The sequence below is a fragment of the Melospiza melodia genome, chromosome 5 (genome assembly GCF_035770615.1).
Source record: "Melospiza melodia melodia isolate bMelMel2 chromosome 5, bMelMel2.pri, whole genome shotgun sequence".
NCBI classification, from domain to species: Eukaryota; Metazoa; Chordata; class Aves; order Passeriformes; family Passerellidae; genus Melospiza; species Melospiza melodia.
Genome location: NC_086198.1, coordinates 13,186,601 through 13,205,117, shown reverse-complemented (window position 1 = coordinate 13,205,117; position 18,517 = coordinate 13,186,601). Strand labels below are relative to the sequence as shown.

Below are 18,517 nucleotides of genomic sequence, written 5' to 3'. Positions count from 1 at the left end.
AGAAATTGAAGAAAAAGTATTTTGAAATCCCTTGCATTTAGGAGTAAAATATTAAAAGCGTAAATACAAAATCATAAGTAGAGTTTGGAGCAGAATAAACAGTGTTACGGAGGAGACCTAAACCTGAATAAGAGGCGATGGGATTCTGTTCTAAAAAATCAAATCTCATTCACACACTTTCAGAATAACATCATAAAAACAGATATTGAGCTGCTAGAGAGGTCCCAGCTGAAATACAGCGTTAGATTTATCTCCAGCACTTGTGAGATACAGGCGGAGAGAAACAGGATATTCACATGAAAGAACAAGATGAAAATAAAAGAATGAACCACGATAAAAGATTAAGTGATACAACTTTCTTTCATCTTGACAAGACCAGGCTGACAGGAGATAACAAACATGCAAAAGAGCATCAGATGATCAGCTGTTCCATCAACGACAAGAATTATTTATGTTAAGTGTTTGAAAAAAGTTTTATACAACGTAAAAGTGTGCAACAGATGACATGGGGAATCTCTGAAATCTTCATCCCTGGACTTCAGGAACAGCACTAGAATCAAGCAAGAATGAGCTTAGTGTATCTGCTCCCCCTTAGAGCAGGACAATTGCTCAGGAAACGTCCAGTCCCACTGAGCTCCCTTCCAGCCTTGCATCTCTAGGATTGTATTGCACAGCATCTACCTGATCTTTCTAGAAGAGCCGTGAAACTATGATGAGGGGCATGCTGAATTTTAGAAAGCAACTAATTCTAAATAATTTTAAAATCTCTTTTGACTAACTGTGCCAGAAGCTCTTCTGAATACATAACCAAACGCTTTTTTTCCTCAGCTACTCTGTCCATTTGTACATTTTAACCCTTTGGATTTATGAAGAAAAATGCATTCTTTTTTTAGCCTTTTTCAGCCTAAACCATAAACCTTTAACTAAAATGAGAATGAAACTACTTCAAGTTTGGACTTTATTTAGCTACTATCTCTTGAAGAAAATTAGGGAGTCACAGGTTTTTTATTAAAAGTTGTTTCCCTGGGAGTAGCAGAAGTTCTTTTGGCAGGATCATTTACAATTTCTTTGAAACCTCAAAATAGTATGTAATATAACACACTCGAGAAGATGGTTTTAGTATCAGCTGTAAAATAAAAGTAGCTGCATTTCTGCCATGCTCTACTTTTTCAAAGCTATTTAAAATTGATCCTTTAAAGATGGTTTGAAAGCAGAGTGCTTCATTCTATTTCTAATAGTCTCCCATGAAATTTGGTGCTGCTTACAGCATGAACAAATCCATTAAAATAGAATGAGGTTGAATCACCACTATAAACAACTGCCTCAGTCTGATTCTTGGTGTTATTAAAAATGAAATAAATCTTTGAAACAGTCTAATTAATTTTACTATAATGAATAAATATACATTTTCCTTTGTACATGAAATTCCTTTTTACCCATTTCCTTGACAAAAAAGAAAAAAAAATGAAATACGACCTCTGCTAAGTAATAAACTCATAGTATTAACAAATACAATATTTTGGAGACAAAATCCATTCTCCTGAGGACTGATAATTAATGAGCTGTCTTCCTTTAAGCCTGATATCTTCAGTTATAACAATGTCACTGTCCACAGACGTGACCAAATTTTCTCCAAGTAATCTGATGGTCAACTAGATCAAGTATCTTGATATGGATGGATGGATGGATAGTAGATAAATAGATAGATACACAGACAGACATTTTAAACATTTATATTTATTTGGGCTTGCTATCATATCATGGGTATAGGTATTGTTTTTAACAGAAATTATAGGAAATGATGCTGTTTTATGTCCACAACCAGGCCATTAATCTTCCTTGCAGCATTTTAAACAAGTTTATTTAAACACATTGATTCTGTCCCCAGTCCTGCCACCAGACTGTTCATAGCAGTGACACTGACTGAAAGGCATGTCCCCATGTGCACAGACCTTTATCTGGTTTTCTCCTTTCACACTGCTCTGGTTTTGCACGTTCACTCTGCTGCAAAGCTACCAAATCAAAGCACTTGCCCAGGAAAGAAAGTGCTGCACACTAACCCTGCACCAACCATAACCCATTTACAAACTGCAGCTATCTGCTGTGCCTTCCTGCCACTTTTGAAAGAGGTGAAGGTTTTCTTCAATTTTGTATTTCAAAAGCATAATTTTAGAAGAGTTGCAAAGCCTTTTAAAGAGGCACCTTTCATTCTATTACTCTTATGTACCCTTTTCAACACCCATTTGAAAAATTAATATTTATGCTCTGAAACATACTTTTCTAGTTGTATATATGCTTAAAATATGCCTGTGTCTCTTATTTTTCCATTCACTGATTCAGCAATACTGTCAGTTTCTGATGATTTAATGTAGAATATATGGAGCTAATTACAGAACACAAGACATCAAAAACTGTGGTTTTCCAAACTTTAGTTAATTGTGGTTTCTCAAGCTGCTGTTCAATGCAATCTGGGAAGTGGTTAGATGTAGGGCTTATTATCAGTCCAAGTAAAAAGCCGAAGTGGGAGGCACTGGTTGCACCTGAATTTTCCAGCTCATAAGAACTATGAGTTTCTGTGAGCTGCAGACATTGTGGGGTTCAACACAGAGAAAACAAAGTGATTTGTTACCTTAGCCTACAGAACTGAAAGATACTGCCTAACCACAAGTTTATCTTTTGACCAAGTCAGAAAATCTACTTCACAGCCATATCAGTGAAATTGCCCTTCTGCATCCCCAACAAAGCATCTCAGAAACAAGCCAAATAAGAAGATAATTTAAGAGGGGGGCAGGGGGGAGGAAAAGGAAAACTCCAGTCAAGAACAGTCATTGAAGAGATCTGCATGGCTAATTCTGGTGGGATTTCTCCCACCTGCCCTAAACAGTGAAGCCCCATGAGATCATCTATTTGCTTAAATAAGGATAAAAACACATTCTGAAGGTTATCAATACCAAAAATGAAACATAATTGAGATGTTCTGCATAAATTACACTTATGAAGCAATGTTAAACAAGCTCAGTAAAATGACTGTGGCGACTGCCATGCTTTGCTGAGGGAAGACTCAGTCTTGTATTCGGAGAAAATATTTTCTGTTTTTCTAAATGTTTTTTGAGATACCTAATTGCCTAAAAGATAGTATTACCATGTTCTTAGCCTTCTTTCATTATTTACTATTTAATTAGAAGCTATTTTGCATCTCTCAGATTATCTGTGCAGTCCCAGTGGACAAACAATGATTTGAACGAACAAATTAGGATGCCTGAGCACTAATCACTCGGGGAATGGGAAGGAAGACAAATTGTCATTTCGAGTACATCACCAGAAACGTAATGTAAATTGCCTGAATTTAGATGAGCATGAATTCCCTTTGTAAGGACATATTTCAGTTAAGAAGTCAGAAGAGGACATTTTGCTATTTAACAATTCAGTTATATTCTCTTCTCAAACAATATATGAGTACTAGATATGAGTTACCTTAGCAACTATTATGTTGTCAGAGAATTCTGAGAAACTAGGATGCCTCAGTAAGCAACTAAAACACTGACAACTTTCTTCTTTTTTATCTCCTACAATTCAGCTTCTCCCAAAGAAAATTAAACCAATTTTTTAGGATTACCACTGACTGTAATCTCAGAATGAAAGCATCAATACTGTTTTTAACCTGATTAGCATAAAAGTTTAATTCCTCCAAGCAATCATTACTTCATTACTGAATCTGGTCCATGGTGTATAATTCACTTAACTAGGAGATTAGAGGAATACATAGATGCTGGATAGAATGTTAATCTCAGTGTAATAAATATGTATAGGGAAAAAGTTCTTTGTCAATTAATTAATTAATATATATTTAAAAAAAAATTAAAACCCCACCAAAATCTATCTAGGGTTGAATAATGTGACCATTATTGTGATGACGTGGTCATTGTTTTTCAGACTCACAATACCCAATAGTTCCTGTTGAAGGCAATGTGAATTGCATGTTTAAAAATCTGTCACCAGCCAGACTGTAAACGACAAAAAATCTAGAATCAAAACTTCCAAAGATTTCAAGCCTATAAGTTGGAAAGTATGATTCTTATGGAAATTTCAGTAGTGTTGCATATGAATAGAAATAACATTAAAATTGCATGGAATAATAAATGCAAGTTGGTGCTTTGTTAAAATAACTTTAGAATACATTTATTCACCTGATAAAACCCACAGGAATACCATTTATAAACAAAATGAGCTAACCATGACAATTTGGCTCTATACTGGCAATTGCCAGTTATCACCCTTTGGGTAACTTGACTATTGTTTTCATTTTCTCCTCTGAACCTCAATACTTGGCAGAAACAAGCTACCATCCTTTTCCTGCAGAAAAAAAACCAGTGGAAATTGCAGGAAGGCATGGCCCATGGCAGACTCTAACCGGGGACAGAACACTGAGCATGACAAAGTCAGAGCAGGGTGTAAAAGGCCTAAACTGAAAAATTCCCATGCTGTACCCCAGGCAAGATATGTTGCTTCCTCCTTCTCTTGGGGGATTCTCTAATTGCTTCATTACTAATTCTCTAATTGCTCGATCAGAAGATTACCTTTGTAAGTATTTAACTAAGGACAATGGAGAAGTCTTTCAAAAGTAATTGTACTCTTATAATTTATTAGGGAATCAAATTCAGAGAAAAATTAAGAAAGCTATGGTGTTATTAAATCACTTTTCTCTGGTTTCAGATTTTCATTATGACTACCCTTTAATATTTTGTTACTCTTTGAAACATGAACCACAAAATTTAGGCCAGTTCTAGCTACAAATTATCCATTAGCATTTTTGTATAGCACTGGTTTAGTAAATTGTGTCTTTGTACGACTTGTTCAATGATGCTCCTTAGACGGGCACAAGTGTTTCAAAATTATCAACAACTTATTTGAAATGGCCTGAACAGAAAAGTTGGTCCTGTTCACACTTTGAGACCTTTTAATTGATTGATTTTCAAAATACCTTTGTGACTTCTAAGTTTCAGGTGATGAAATATCGAACTTCATAATGGAAATTTTAAGATTTTTTTTCCCTCTTTAACAGCCAGTTTCTTTTTCAATTTAAAGAATTGAAAAACTTTCTGAAAAATTTTAGTTGTCTTTAGTTGTACTCTTAACTTGACCATTTATCTTTGATTTTTGGTGAAAAGCTGAGCTATATTCTGAAGTTTTTATACCAATAAACAGTTTCAAAACACTCTTACGAACCTTAATTCCACATTAATTTTGCATTAAAGATATACTGCTGTTTAAGGCACCAAATTGAAAAGGGTTTTTTTTCCTACAAGAAAGGTGCCTATGACTTTATTAAGCAGAAATGCAATTAAAAATAAAGTAAAAAGTAAAGTAAATACGGTACTTTAAGATATATATATTGACAGAGTGCAAACAGGAGCAGATCAATGACAGAACTTAGTTAAACTAAAAGACAAGCATTCCAAGCCAAAAAAGGCATTACACAGATGAGTTAAGAGCAGGAAGTATTTTATTACTAACTTTTGCTTACCCAGAACACATCACATTGAAAAGCCCAAAGACAAATATGCACACACAAATCAGAAGAGTTCAGCAGATCAGAATGATTTCAGAAGATAAGCAAGGGCAGCCCTACTAACCGCTTATATATTAAAAGCTTACATATATCTGGCTAACTGTTCTTCCAGTTAGAAAGTTAAAAATTATTTTTAATAAGAAATATAGATGATGACTGAGATGATTTGTTGATTTGGCTCAACTAAGTTATTTTACTCTCCATGGCTAATTAGTCATTTTGGTTCTGTCAGAAAGGAAGTTCAGGGTTGGTTGCACAGCTAGCAAAAATTAGTTTTCAAATATATTTTAAATTTAGGGGTTTTCAAGCTTCAAAGACAGTGGCCTTTTAAAGACTCACATGCAGGCACAGGAAGAAAAATAGTGAAAATAAAACACTTGAAAATTCAAATTCAGGAATTGCATTTACTATGCCAGCAATTCACTAAAATATGAAGACACTGATTTCTAAAAAAATTTTCTTAGCACAGTATCTGTCTTTTTAAAGATGGTGATGATTTCTAGAGGGTGCTTGTCATACTATTAGAAGACAATTTAGAATAAGAGATGTCTACTGACAAACTCTGAAGCTAAGTGCTACCAAAAGACACCAGAGCTAGATTCTGAACAATAAATCACCATATTGACTGAATTATTGACACTACACTGAAAATCCCCTATCTTCCTAACACACTCAGATGAGACCAAGAAGTGCTGTAAGTCATGTCAGGGTGGAGTTACTGAGTTATTAGAGAGCTCCCCCAAGAAGCCCTTTTGCAGCTGAAAGGGAAAGGCTATTAGAATCCAACAGCCCCCACAGTGCCCGTAGGATTATATGCAGAATTTCTTGGACAGGCTGTGTCATCTGCTTTTACACCTCCACGTTTCAAGTGCCTTTAAACCTGGTCTTTCATGCATTAAAGCACGCCCTTCAACATGAAGCCCAGCATTCTATTTCTCCTCGTAAATGACCTTTACTTTTTTTTTTTTCCCCTGTGATTTATTGCTCAGCTCAAAAGCAGAGTGAAATTAATAGTCAGGCCTCTGGAAATGTTTTTGGTCAAACAAACTGCCTTCCACTGCAACATGCTAGGTATTTTAAATTTAGTTTTGTTTTTAAATAACTACAGTTCTTCAACAACATCGGCCACCTAGGAGCAAATATGGAAGCAGCCTTCCTGAATTCCTTGTCTACTACCCTAGCCTGAGATAATTGCAAGAACAGATGTGACAGCTTTGTGATTTCCTAGACTTTCCCATGAAAACAAAACTGAAAGCTTTTCAACAACAATCCTGGCTTCTTCAGCCAAACCTTTCATCATCATCATTAAAAAGGTTTTGAGCACTTATAGAAGCTAACAAATGACAGCTCATAATCCCCATCTGTAACACCAGAGGCCAGGTACTGCAAAGAAAAGACAGGTGCAAATTTTGGTATTCCCATAGTGCTTATTAACTACCCCTTTTTAGAAAGAAAAGGATTTGTCTTAACACCACTACCAATATCCCACATCAATCTTCCCACAAGCAAACTCTTACCCTGAAGCCACTATACAGTGTTATTATCTGTCAAGAATTCTCCTGAATTTAAAGAGGTGCCTCTACCAACCTGTGGAGCTAGATTGTGCTGTAAGCCATCTACAGAAGCTGCCCCAAAGCAGAGTTTATCTCAAATGTCTAGAGCCGCCCCCTTCAGAGCTCTAGGATGTGAAAGTTAAATAAAGCAAAATAAATTGAGAAGTTGCACTCCTCTATACCAACTTCTTTACATTCATTTCAGAATTATAGTAAGAAAATTTAGCACAGTACACACCACTAGAGTTACTGCCTGTTTTGCTGGGGTTAGGCAATGGATAGGATTGTGGCATGACTAAGACATTTATGTTGAATAGGGACAGAACAGGAATGCACCTAAATGGCATAACTGAAAACTATGTTGGTGCCTGAAACTTAGTATCAAATGTACATTTGCTTACCTTTTTTTCAGTTAGCAACCATGTCAGACAATGTCTCAGTGTGAATTGGAAGAAAAAAAAAAATCAAGACTGCCAGTTACACAGGGGATTACTTTAAGAATGGGATAGAATCACTTTGCTTTGGAATTTGTAGAGAAGCAATCACCATGCTTTCTCAAAAATGTTGATCCTGAAAATTGGAGAAGGGATAGTCAACTAGGTGATTCTGTAATACTTAAGTATAAAAAATGACAAATTGCTAGAAAAACTTTGGGGAAGAGGAAGATGGTGTTGGGAGTTCTTTATGCTTTTTGCTTGGGCTGTTTTGGGAGACTTTTTGTGTGGACATTTTGTTGTCTTATTTTTGTTCCGGGTTTTTGGAGGGAGGATGGTTTGGGTTTTTTAAACCAGACATATCAAATGAAAAGTAGCTTATAAAATATTTAGCAAAGGATTAAATAAAAAAATATAAATAATTGATACACTGCATTCTTTAGGATAGATATGATCAATTAGACTGAACAAATAAACTTGAACCATGACTACAGAATAATCTTGCAAGACTAAAGGAACATTTGAACATCATTGTGAAATATTTCTGCTGAAGGAGCATTCAAAGCTCCAATTACATGACATCATTGAGTTTACAGCTGAAGAGTGGCATTTTTATATATATCTACAGATTGCTCTTAAGTCACAGCCTTGCTTGAATTCTTTTTTTGTTTGAACACCCTCATATAAAACATACATTTTTGAAAATAGCAGAGCACACAACATTAAAATTTACACTAAAACACTACAAACAAGTAAATGATGGACCACATAAAACTCATTTCCAATTTAAATATGCTATATAAACTTCTCTGCTGAAATGCTATGAGGCACTAATAAAGTTTTCAAATACTAAAAGAGTCCCTGACAATATAAATATTCATTACTAAATGGCAATTTAATAAAAGCCTTTGGGTAATTTACAGAGAATGAAGAAAAGGGATTGTCTCATGTATTTTAAATACTTTTGCAATACATTTTCTAGACTTTCCACTTTTTAGGGTATTTAATTGTTTCCACTGAATCATTCTATGGTCTGCTTTCATCTGGAAGGAGAGGGTTAATATGTGATCAAAGGCATTATTTGGGACAAGGAGCAATAAAGGTTGCCTGCTTATCCTTGACAGATGCATTACCCCATCTCTTGTAATAATTTCTGCTTCAAACAAGTTGACAGAGAGTGATCTCACCTGAACATAATGCTCTAGACAACTAAAAGGAGAGTAGTTTTCATGAGCTCTTGTCCATGTCACTTGTTGCCCCTTCAATACTTCAAAAAAATGCCCCCACACTCATAAATTAAAGAGTGTTAAGACTTACATTAATGGTCCATTAAAAAACCACTTTGATATTTGCTGAACATTCCTGAATTTTTCAGGAAGAAAACTTGTACAGAATTTTTTGTAAAAAACAAAACACCAAAGCATGACATTTGTGATAATGCAATTGCATTTAATTTTGAAATTACTGCTAGTTATTTAGAAATAAGAAAATTAGCTGATTTTTCATCTCTTGCCTCAGTGATATAGGATGTGATATTCAATAAATTTCCTAAATCAATGAACTTAAATCTTAGTCAAATATATGATAAATTTGTAAAAAGGTTTAATCCAAGGAATCGAAATTACTTTCCTACAAAAAAATGAAACAATTTGTGATTCTTTTCAGCCTCAGCCACTGTAAGACTAACATCACAGAAAAATATGAAACAAATGGTTTATACTTTATGTACTACACGAGAAACTGCACTGAGATTTTGGCTAAAGGGAAAGGAACTTTGTCCTTCAAAGAACAAAACTTGCTATCAGCTAAGTATACTCATTCCCTTTAAGAACTAAATGTCAACACCAAAATAGTTCAAAATGTCCCTCTTCCTTTTAGCATCTCAGAAAATCCTCGCTGACACCTCAGAATGTGAAGGTGAAGGATACACTTCTATGGACTTTGGTGCAGGTCCATAATCTTGCTAGATTCCAGACTCTGCAAGTCTGCTTCACACACACAGATCTTTAAACTTTCTATGATGTCCGTGGGACAGATTGAGACATGGTCACAGCAAAAAAAAGGCATTATGATTTAATTAGACAGCATACTTCAGAGGTTCTTTTGCCTCCAAGTTTTTTTGTCCCATCACTCATTTTAGTCCCATGGATAATAGCCACTCTCAGATTGTACCTTTTATTTTTTTTTTTTTTCACTCCTACCTATGTATTTTGGGGTAATATTTAACGTCTCATCGAAGACGTTCTGCAAAAAATTAATGCAAAGTGGAATCTCCAAGAAAGAATTAATTCCAAAACATCTTTGATTTACAATGAAGTTTTGCCACACAAAAGAAAATTAATACATGGAATTTGCCCACTGGAGCATCTTTAGTAGCCTGTTCAATTATCTAGACTAAGGTTTCACTGTACCTAATCAGTGGAAACTCTGAACACAGGTTTTGTTTTAGAGTTCTTCCCACCACGTGAAGGTTTTTCACAGTTTTTCCCTTCACGTAGAATTGCAAATTACTGCACAACACTCATCCACTCCCCCCATCCTTCCTACCACCTTGGCTTAACCCTGAAATAATTTTATTTCTAAAACCTTTTGACCACTTCTAAAGAGAGAACAGAAAAAAAAAACTTGTTTAGGAGATAAATAATGTTCTTTATGTTGTTTTTGGAGGGATTTCCAGTTATTGCAGGCACAGTTAAGCATTTCTTGGGCTTCAGCACAAACACATGAGAAACACACCTGACTGCTGTGCAATCTGTAGACTTGTGAGAGAAGTATAATCAGGGTATGAGCTTTCCTCTCTGTTCTAGTTTTATGCACTTTTTCTATTAGTATTTTAATTTTATTTGCCTGTTTCAATCAACAAGCAAAATTAAAAAGGTTCCACAAAAAAATATGCAATACGCTCAATCTTTAAAGAGCAAAGCTTAGCCAGCTTGGATGAAATAAGGGAAGTTTAATTAGATGGTTCTAAAAAGAGTATCTTTTTAACTTTCATTACTGCTAAAAGCAAAAGCAATACAAACAAAATACCTGCACCAAAAGGGGAAAAAAGAAAATCAATCCAAACCAGACCGTTCTCTTGGATTGACACCCATGCAGCCAAACAGGTACTGCACCAAAATCCCAAACCACCCAAAGTCACTTTTAAGTCAGGTCAGGCTTTAGACAGCTTCTTGGAGTTCCATCTTTGCTTGCATAAAAGAGGGTTAAGTCTGTTCTTTTCAAAGGTCTTTGGCATGATCTTTGATGACAAATGACATGCTACCATATGCCAAAAAAGAAGGGGAATACAGTCACCCCCAGCTTCAACTTTAACTGGAGCTGCTTTGTTCTGAGCGCCCTGAATAATTAATAACTACTTTGGCAATCAGTCATGCATTCCTTAATGGCACCTCAGGCATCAAGTATCCCATTCACTCACTCCCCAACTAACAATGGACTTTATTACATCAAATTTTCTCTGCCAAACTTGTAACTGACATAGTTTAAACTAAACAAGTCACTAGGAAGACTGAGCCCCAAATGTATATTATAAGAGTTTATAAGATTTCCCCCAATTTCATGTGGCTGCTACACAAAGCAAGTGAAAAGAAGAGGAAAAGAAATGAGATGTTTTTGCAATAAAGTTCCAGGACGGTTTAGGTGGCACAGTGCTGCCAAAATCATGACTTTTAATAAATGGATAGCTGGTCAAAACTGAGAACCATCACCAGGCAGCCTTTACTGAATAAAGCAGCTCTCCAGTAAGCACAGAGTAAATGACAGGGCAGAGCATGAAAGAGTGACTGAGAATAACAGCTGTGCTGAAAGGAGCACAATAATTTTGGAGTAACATAAACTATGTTTGCTTAATAGGAATGAACTTTTTCAACACTTGCTTCCACTTCATGGTATTGCCGACAAAATTAACTTGTAACTATAAAATAGAAGAAAGAAAGTGGGAGTAAGACCAGAATTACAGAAAGTTACACATGCAGCCAGGGTAGCCAATTTAAAACGGAAATTCAAATTAAGACCTAATTAATTAGAATCTGAAGACAAGGGTTGCGTTTTTCTTGGGGAACATTCTGCACGTATACAGTATCTGCAATGCTTTTATTCAGTGTCTTCCAATCCCACATCAAACCTCTCTAGAGATGATGTTGGATCCACTGACATTGGAATGGCTGTAAGTCCTTTCTTTAGAGTAACTAAATCCTAGAAATAAAGTAATCAGATCAATAAGACTTCTCCTACTACTTATCAGTGAAAAGTTGGTTTGAAATATAATATACAAAGTGAAAAAAAAAATTAAACTAAAAAATTATATATATCTACACACACAATAAATTACAGCACATCTAAACAAAGCCATTTCTCTTGCTCTTTAAAAGACCTGAAAATGTGTCCGGTGCCCCTCTCTGTGTGTGGCCTTCAAATACAGAAACAAGCTTGCACTGTTTTATTTCAGTTTTGCTTCATTTCTCCCCAAACAATCTCTCACTTCTAGTCTACCAGGCATCTCCCCCTTCCCACTTCTTGTCAAAAAAAAAAGAGAAAAAAAAAATTAACTGTTTAGGACCAATTCATTGAACTGAATCTCTTAGTGAATTGCAAGAATCATTTAAAATTTAAGCTCATTCCTATAGTTGACCTCTTTTTTGTGGGGATGTGGGAGGAGGGGCTGTAAATTTTATTTTCTCTTGAAAAGCTGGATAAGATAACTTTATAGTAGTAAAGCAAACTACTCTTTTTTGGCATTGGTTTTCAATTGCTTTAGGTACAAGAAGAAGGTTTAATCTTGGAACTAAACAATAACCATTTAACTTACAATCTGCTTTCTGAAATGTTTAATTGTATTCGGCATGTCTGAAATGTGCAATTGTATTTTGCATTCTGAAAAAACCCCATTTTTTGTTGAAAATGATCACCGCTCTTTTAGTGGTAAATTTAGAAGTTAACTGATAAGAAGTAGCTATACTGCACATTTTGGGACTCATTCCAAATTCTTATGACAGCAAGTGGGCTGCTCTTGCCCCTTGCATGTGTTAGGTGTAACTATTTTGAACATTAAACCATTTTTTTGTGCGTGCTGGTAACTTGAACTTTCTAACTGGTTTTCCCCATCAGTCTATTTGTACAGCAGGACACAAAAATAATTATACATATACTCCTATTTTCAGGTGCCTTTGTTTAATCAGTTCCACAGAAATGGGATCACACATGAGTTAGATAGATACACAGCAGGTAGGGTGCAATAGTAGAGCTGTGAAAATGGAATTTGGCACCAGCCCCACAAATAGATGTATTTGTTGCTTTTCTTTTACCATTTTCTAAAAGGAAACACACTTATTACATTCTGCCCTTGGGTGCACTGATGTTTAAACCTGGCCTTATTTCAAGTTCGAAGACTGACATTTTCTTTAAAGTTTACCACTATCAGCTCATAACATTCTACTAACAGAAGTTATTCTAACTCATAAAAGAGTGAAATATGCAGATCAAACCTTTAGTCACTCCAGAAGTAGTTCTTCCTTAGGCATAAGTAGTTAAAAATATTTATAGAAAAACAACACACACAAATATCTATATATATACACACGCACAAAAACATTGTACTCCCACTACACTACACTGACACCATCATCAGCATGCTAAATATATTCTTCTCAATAACTCAAATTTTGCCAATGAGGAGATGGAGCAAAAATAGCAGAAAAATAAAGCCAGCCAAGTGTATTCTGAGTGAAGCACTATTCAGTGGGGTTACAACATGGATTCTTTTGATCAATTTTTTTTTTTTGAGCTTGGAGATATTTTCCACCAACTAAATACCACAGACCATGAGACTACTTAGGAGATTGAATCTGAATTATGAGGAATTTAACAAAAAATAGTCCTTACACTCTTTAAATATCAAATACCTATTTTTTAAAAAACCTCCTGTTTTCCTCCATTTTAATGTTTCAGGGCATTATCTCACCCTTAAGATTCTGTAAACATTTTTTTGCTATCACAGGTCTTTCATTTCATCAAAATAGTAACAGAAAACTGTTGACATTGAAGTTAGCCACATTTAGACAATGTTTAGTTTAATATCTGTGACTTAGAAGCTTTAAGCAACATTCAAGAGAAGTCCAAAGTACAGATTACAAGGAAAATGCAGTGAAAAATGAATATTATAGATTGTCTGCTTTGTCTCTATAATAAAATTACCTAGACTCATGAGAACGCTTCTGTTTGGGAACTAGGCACAATCATCAGGTTGAGTATGTCCAACAGCAGCTGACTAATAAGAACATTAATCTCCTCAGTTTCTTTTTTGTAACCTCCCAATCCTCTTTCAACATCACACTACTGATTCATAAATTGATCTGTCTTATTCTCAAAGCTGGAATTCTTTTTTTTTTCCACAGTACAGTATTAGGAATGCAAACATTTTACTGAATTTTCCACACAACCGAGCCCACAATTTCCTAGTTCAAAGTCATCCAAAAAGAATCACAGGAACACTCAGTTAAACACAAAAACAAAATGTACAATTCAGGAAGACAGATTGCACACTGCTATTATTATTAAGAAATAAACAGTAATTAATCTTACCCTATAAAAATATTCATTTGAACTACCACTTCAAAGATTTTGTATCCTGAAATGCTTCGATCTGAAATGTGTTACTTACTGGCATAAGAAGTGTATAATGGATGCAGAATCCAGGTTCAGAAGGAAAATATTCGTCAGACACAAATCTTATTCTGATCTGGTTTCCTTTGGAGATTTGTCTGCTTGGCACAGTACTGGAACCACACCAGCGTCCTAGAACTGTGCCGTCACTAGGCTCTTCAACTTCCACAAAGTCATACCTGAACAGAAAAGAAAATAAAATATTTATTTATTGACAAAAATTCTATAAACTTTATAATTTAACCAATAAACTGACTCCACAATTTTTTGTTTTTTTAAACACTAAAAGTGTGCAGCCAGCTATTTTAAACTTAGCTCCCAAGTTGCTACTGACTTACATACATAATAAAATCATGCAGTGAGGTTAAGAAAATAAAAGCAGAGTTAGCATTTTGAAGAGACCCAAGTGTATGGTTTTGCTTCTTGTACAGAAAGCAATTACCACATGTGTGACAGGGCAGAATAAAATCAGAGAAGAAAAAGGCTGTAATTGCCTGAGTGGCACAGTAATTTGTGCTGCAATGTCACCAGCACTACCCTGCATGCCACCAGGGTAAGTTCAGGGGGTTTTTGGTACTGAAAACCTGCTTTCCTGGAACATCAGAGGTGAATAACTTCCTAAAAGTTAAGTTAGGGCTTAGAGAAACTTGGAAGGAGTTGATGCATATCCCAAGAAGACATTTGTTGAGCAAAGACTTAGACCTCACTGCATGTGAGAAAGAACCTGGTATTTTGGAAATATTGACAAGAAACACATGGGTAGGGAACCTTGAGAGAATGAAACATATTAAGTTTGATTTAGTTTCATTGCTTTTAACATGTGGTCTGTGCTTCCCTGGGGATTGGTGAACAACTTCAACCAGATCTATGGAAGGTAACTGAGACAAGCCAGTCAACCATCAATAAGCTTCAGTGTGCCATACAAAAGCCCTCGTTTTCACTGGAAACGTTTAGTGGGTTCCAAGTCATAAAACCATGGAAAGCCACTGCTCTAGAAGGTACATCTGGTTTCAGTGCTGTAACCTGCTTCATGTCAGCTCCCCAGCCGCCCACTGACAGCATAAACACGGAGCATTTCAGCTGCATTCTCCCCGCTGCAGCTTGAATCCCCAGTGGCAGCACAGCCCGGTGGGTTGGGAAGGTGAGTGTGTGCTGGTTAAAGCCGGGCAGGCACTCGGCTGTTTTCAGTTCCAGCTTCCCCAGCCAAGTTTTTACTTTTAAACCACAATTTGTATCCTAAGCATGAGCGCAACAAACCTCTGAGGAAGTTTTGAGGTTTCTGATATTTTTATGTCCTCTTGTATGTGCAGGCATATATTAAATACATCTCACATAAATCTAAATTCGTAAATAGCAGAGTCCTTTTCAAGGGTACAAACAGTCCTACCTCTGATGACAGCAAAGGCTCATATTTTAAAAAACATGCACACAAACACACTCTACCAAATATGCCAAACTATAGTTAATGTGAAAATTATTACCTCATAAACATTTTCTACTAAATATTTTGCTGGATTTTTTTTCAGTAAATCTAATCTTTATAATGATTCCCAGTTCCCTAGTTAGACAGCAGGCAATAAATTCTTGTGTTGCATGTTTGTGCAAGACTGACTAGCACATTTATTATCTCCATTTAAAGGACCACTATTTTTTCCACTTAATTAAAAATGAATGCAATGAATATGCTCATTAACTGTGTTCAAAATCCATTACTGCCATGTACCACAGTTTTAAATCTTTGTTCAACTTATGATACTAATTACTTTATCATTATCTTTTTTCCCCCCAAACACAAACTAATTCCTTTAACAGATCCACCAGTGTTTTTACTTTATGATCAAGTATACAACTTATTACAAAGGCAATGTGTACATTAATTGTACTAAGGCCTCAGGGCTCAACACATTTATCAAATTTATTTGGAGCGCTGAGCTTTTTTTCTTTTCAAGATCAGCTTTTGAAATTTCTAAAGATAACCTTTTTATTTTTCAGTTAAGAATATGAAATAATTACCTACCTTTCTGATTTTTAAAGAGTGAAATAAGCTAATATTTACATTTATTGACTTAGGTTTAAGATGTTGAGGGGAGCCAGGGGGCTTAGTGCCTCTGCCTAACTTGCAGTAGTTTTTATTGCACTCTTTGGGCTTCTGGTACACCTGAAGTAAAAGAAAAACTCAAATTCCACAATTTTATTCCTAGACCCTTCAAATAAAAGCTAATTAATGCCATTAGTGGAGAGGTAAACTTAAGGGAAATAAGTATCCTGAAAAACCAAATAAAATTCAGCTTGGATAATGACATTTTTAGCCAATAACTTTATTCCTGTCAGTTATCTAAGTTAATGTGCTACAACAGCCTGCCAAAAAGCCTTCTGTAAGACTAAAATTCCTCTCATCACAGACCTGGATTGATGTCTGAACTTTCTGTAAAAATAACAAAACAAAGCTGTTCAGATGCTCCAGCATTTACATTATTGTGCTACGTAATTTTGCAGCTGATGTCACGGGGCTAAGGAGGAGCAGGGACAATAGCACAGCCATAGAAAATTATTTCCCCATCAAGAGAAGCTTGTACTTGAAACACAAGAGAACTAGGATAAATAACCAAGAACTGAGACGCCATTTTACAACTGGGATGGAGTAAGAAAATGTTAAAACGCGTGTTGAACTTACCAACACAGAAACATTCTTTTCTTTGCAATGTCTCTTTGAAAATGGATAAAGAAATGCTCTGATGCTGTATCTGTAGTATTTTAAAAATATTCCTAAGTAAAATTTATGGCAAAAATGCAGTCCAGTCTCCTTTCCTGGGACTAAAGATGCTCTGGCCTTTAGGCAGGATGCCTGCAATGCCTTCTGCTATACCTGCTGCAGAAGTTCTACTCCCCTTCCTTAAGGCCTGCGTGCCCAGAACATGGATTGAATCAACAACCTGAGCAAAGACAATTTACTGGAAAGGAGCAAGGAAGTAACATAAGCAGCTCAAAGCTTCAACAACTTTCCAATCAGGAAATGTTTTTTCCAAGAGTATATGTTTTCCTCTCCTTTATGTTTTTCTGTGGTTTATACTGTCATTTCCTAAACATATTCTGACAGGCTGTTTATCTTGGCTTGAAGTTTTGCGACCTTTCTATGACTTCTCTCTGCCCCCAGAATTCCACAAATATATCAAAAACGTAAGAAGCAAAAATCTACCAGGTAAAACCATTTGCCATATCAGTGGTGTTGGATCTTTCCATGTCCATCCATGCATGGACCTTTCCATGCATGCTAGTCAAAACTCCAGAAGGCCCATTGACACAGTTTGTGACAGGTAAAATTTATTCTTCCTTCCCCTTTTGATTAAAAAGAAGTCTCTTTTTCTTTAGTTAAGAAATAAAAAGTTTTTAACAATCCCTACTGATTTTTTTATAGCATTTTGTGGGGCAATGTAATATTTCTAGTCCAACTTGTTTTGAAGCACATAGAATTCTGAGGTTTTCCTGGTTGGCATCGCACACCCACCTGCAGACCCAAAACATCCAAGGTCCTCTGGCAGTTCACCAGACAAACAGTTGTAAAATAGCACTGAAATTATTTGGACAGCTTCAATTTTGAAAACACTGGAAATTATTAAAAACTGTCATAATGAAAATATAACTTTGATATTTTACTACTAAGAATTTTAACACCATCATTCTAAATAAAACTGTACTTCCTTCTTTCATCTCTATTTGAAATAATTTTAATTTCTGCTATTGCAATATTTATATTTCCTATGAAACAAAAGTCTTGGTTTCCATCATTTGACGTAACTGTGCTTTTGTATAGACAGAATTGTGAGGTACTGGTGGTACCTTATATAGTCTTCACTCCTTAGATCACTTTCAAATCACATCTGTAAGTAATAATATTGCTTTTTGTAAAATAAACATATTTGCCTATAGAGGAAACTAAGGCCAAACATTCAGCTCAACAACATTTTTTTCAAAGCTTGGCAGATTCACGTTTATCTGAGTGGAAAAGGGAACAGTGAAGCATGACACAGGCACTCAGATCCATGGTACCTAATTGCAGCTTTGTTATTCCCTGGAGGCCAATATACAGCAAAGATGTGTGACAGGACAAGAGAAACGCAGAGTTTTTGAGAAAGGGCAGAGGGAAAATAGGAGGACCTCAAGAAGGAAGAAAAGGACAGAGTAGCATGCTGGATTTCAGAGAAAAATTTATTCCAGGTAAGCAACAAGCCTACAGACATAGCAATACAGTAGTAAAAAGAAAAGCATATTCCATCATCCATTCAAGAGGTGGAGAACTT

At 35.6% G+C, this 18,517-nt stretch overlaps 1 protein-coding gene across 1 annotated transcript in view; it reads right to left on the bottom strand.

The window, feature by feature from the left end:
* Positions 1-18,517, bottom strand: part of PDGFC (platelet derived growth factor C) — a 122,217-nt gene that overhangs the window by 19,144 nt on the left and 84,556 nt on the right. Inside the window, exon 3 of the mRNA XM_063156316.1 lies at positions 14,218-14,398. Within this exon, the coding sequence (XP_063012386.1) occupies positions 14,218-14,398 (181 nt within the window). The remainder of the gene's footprint in view (positions 1-14,217; positions 14,399-18,517) is intronic.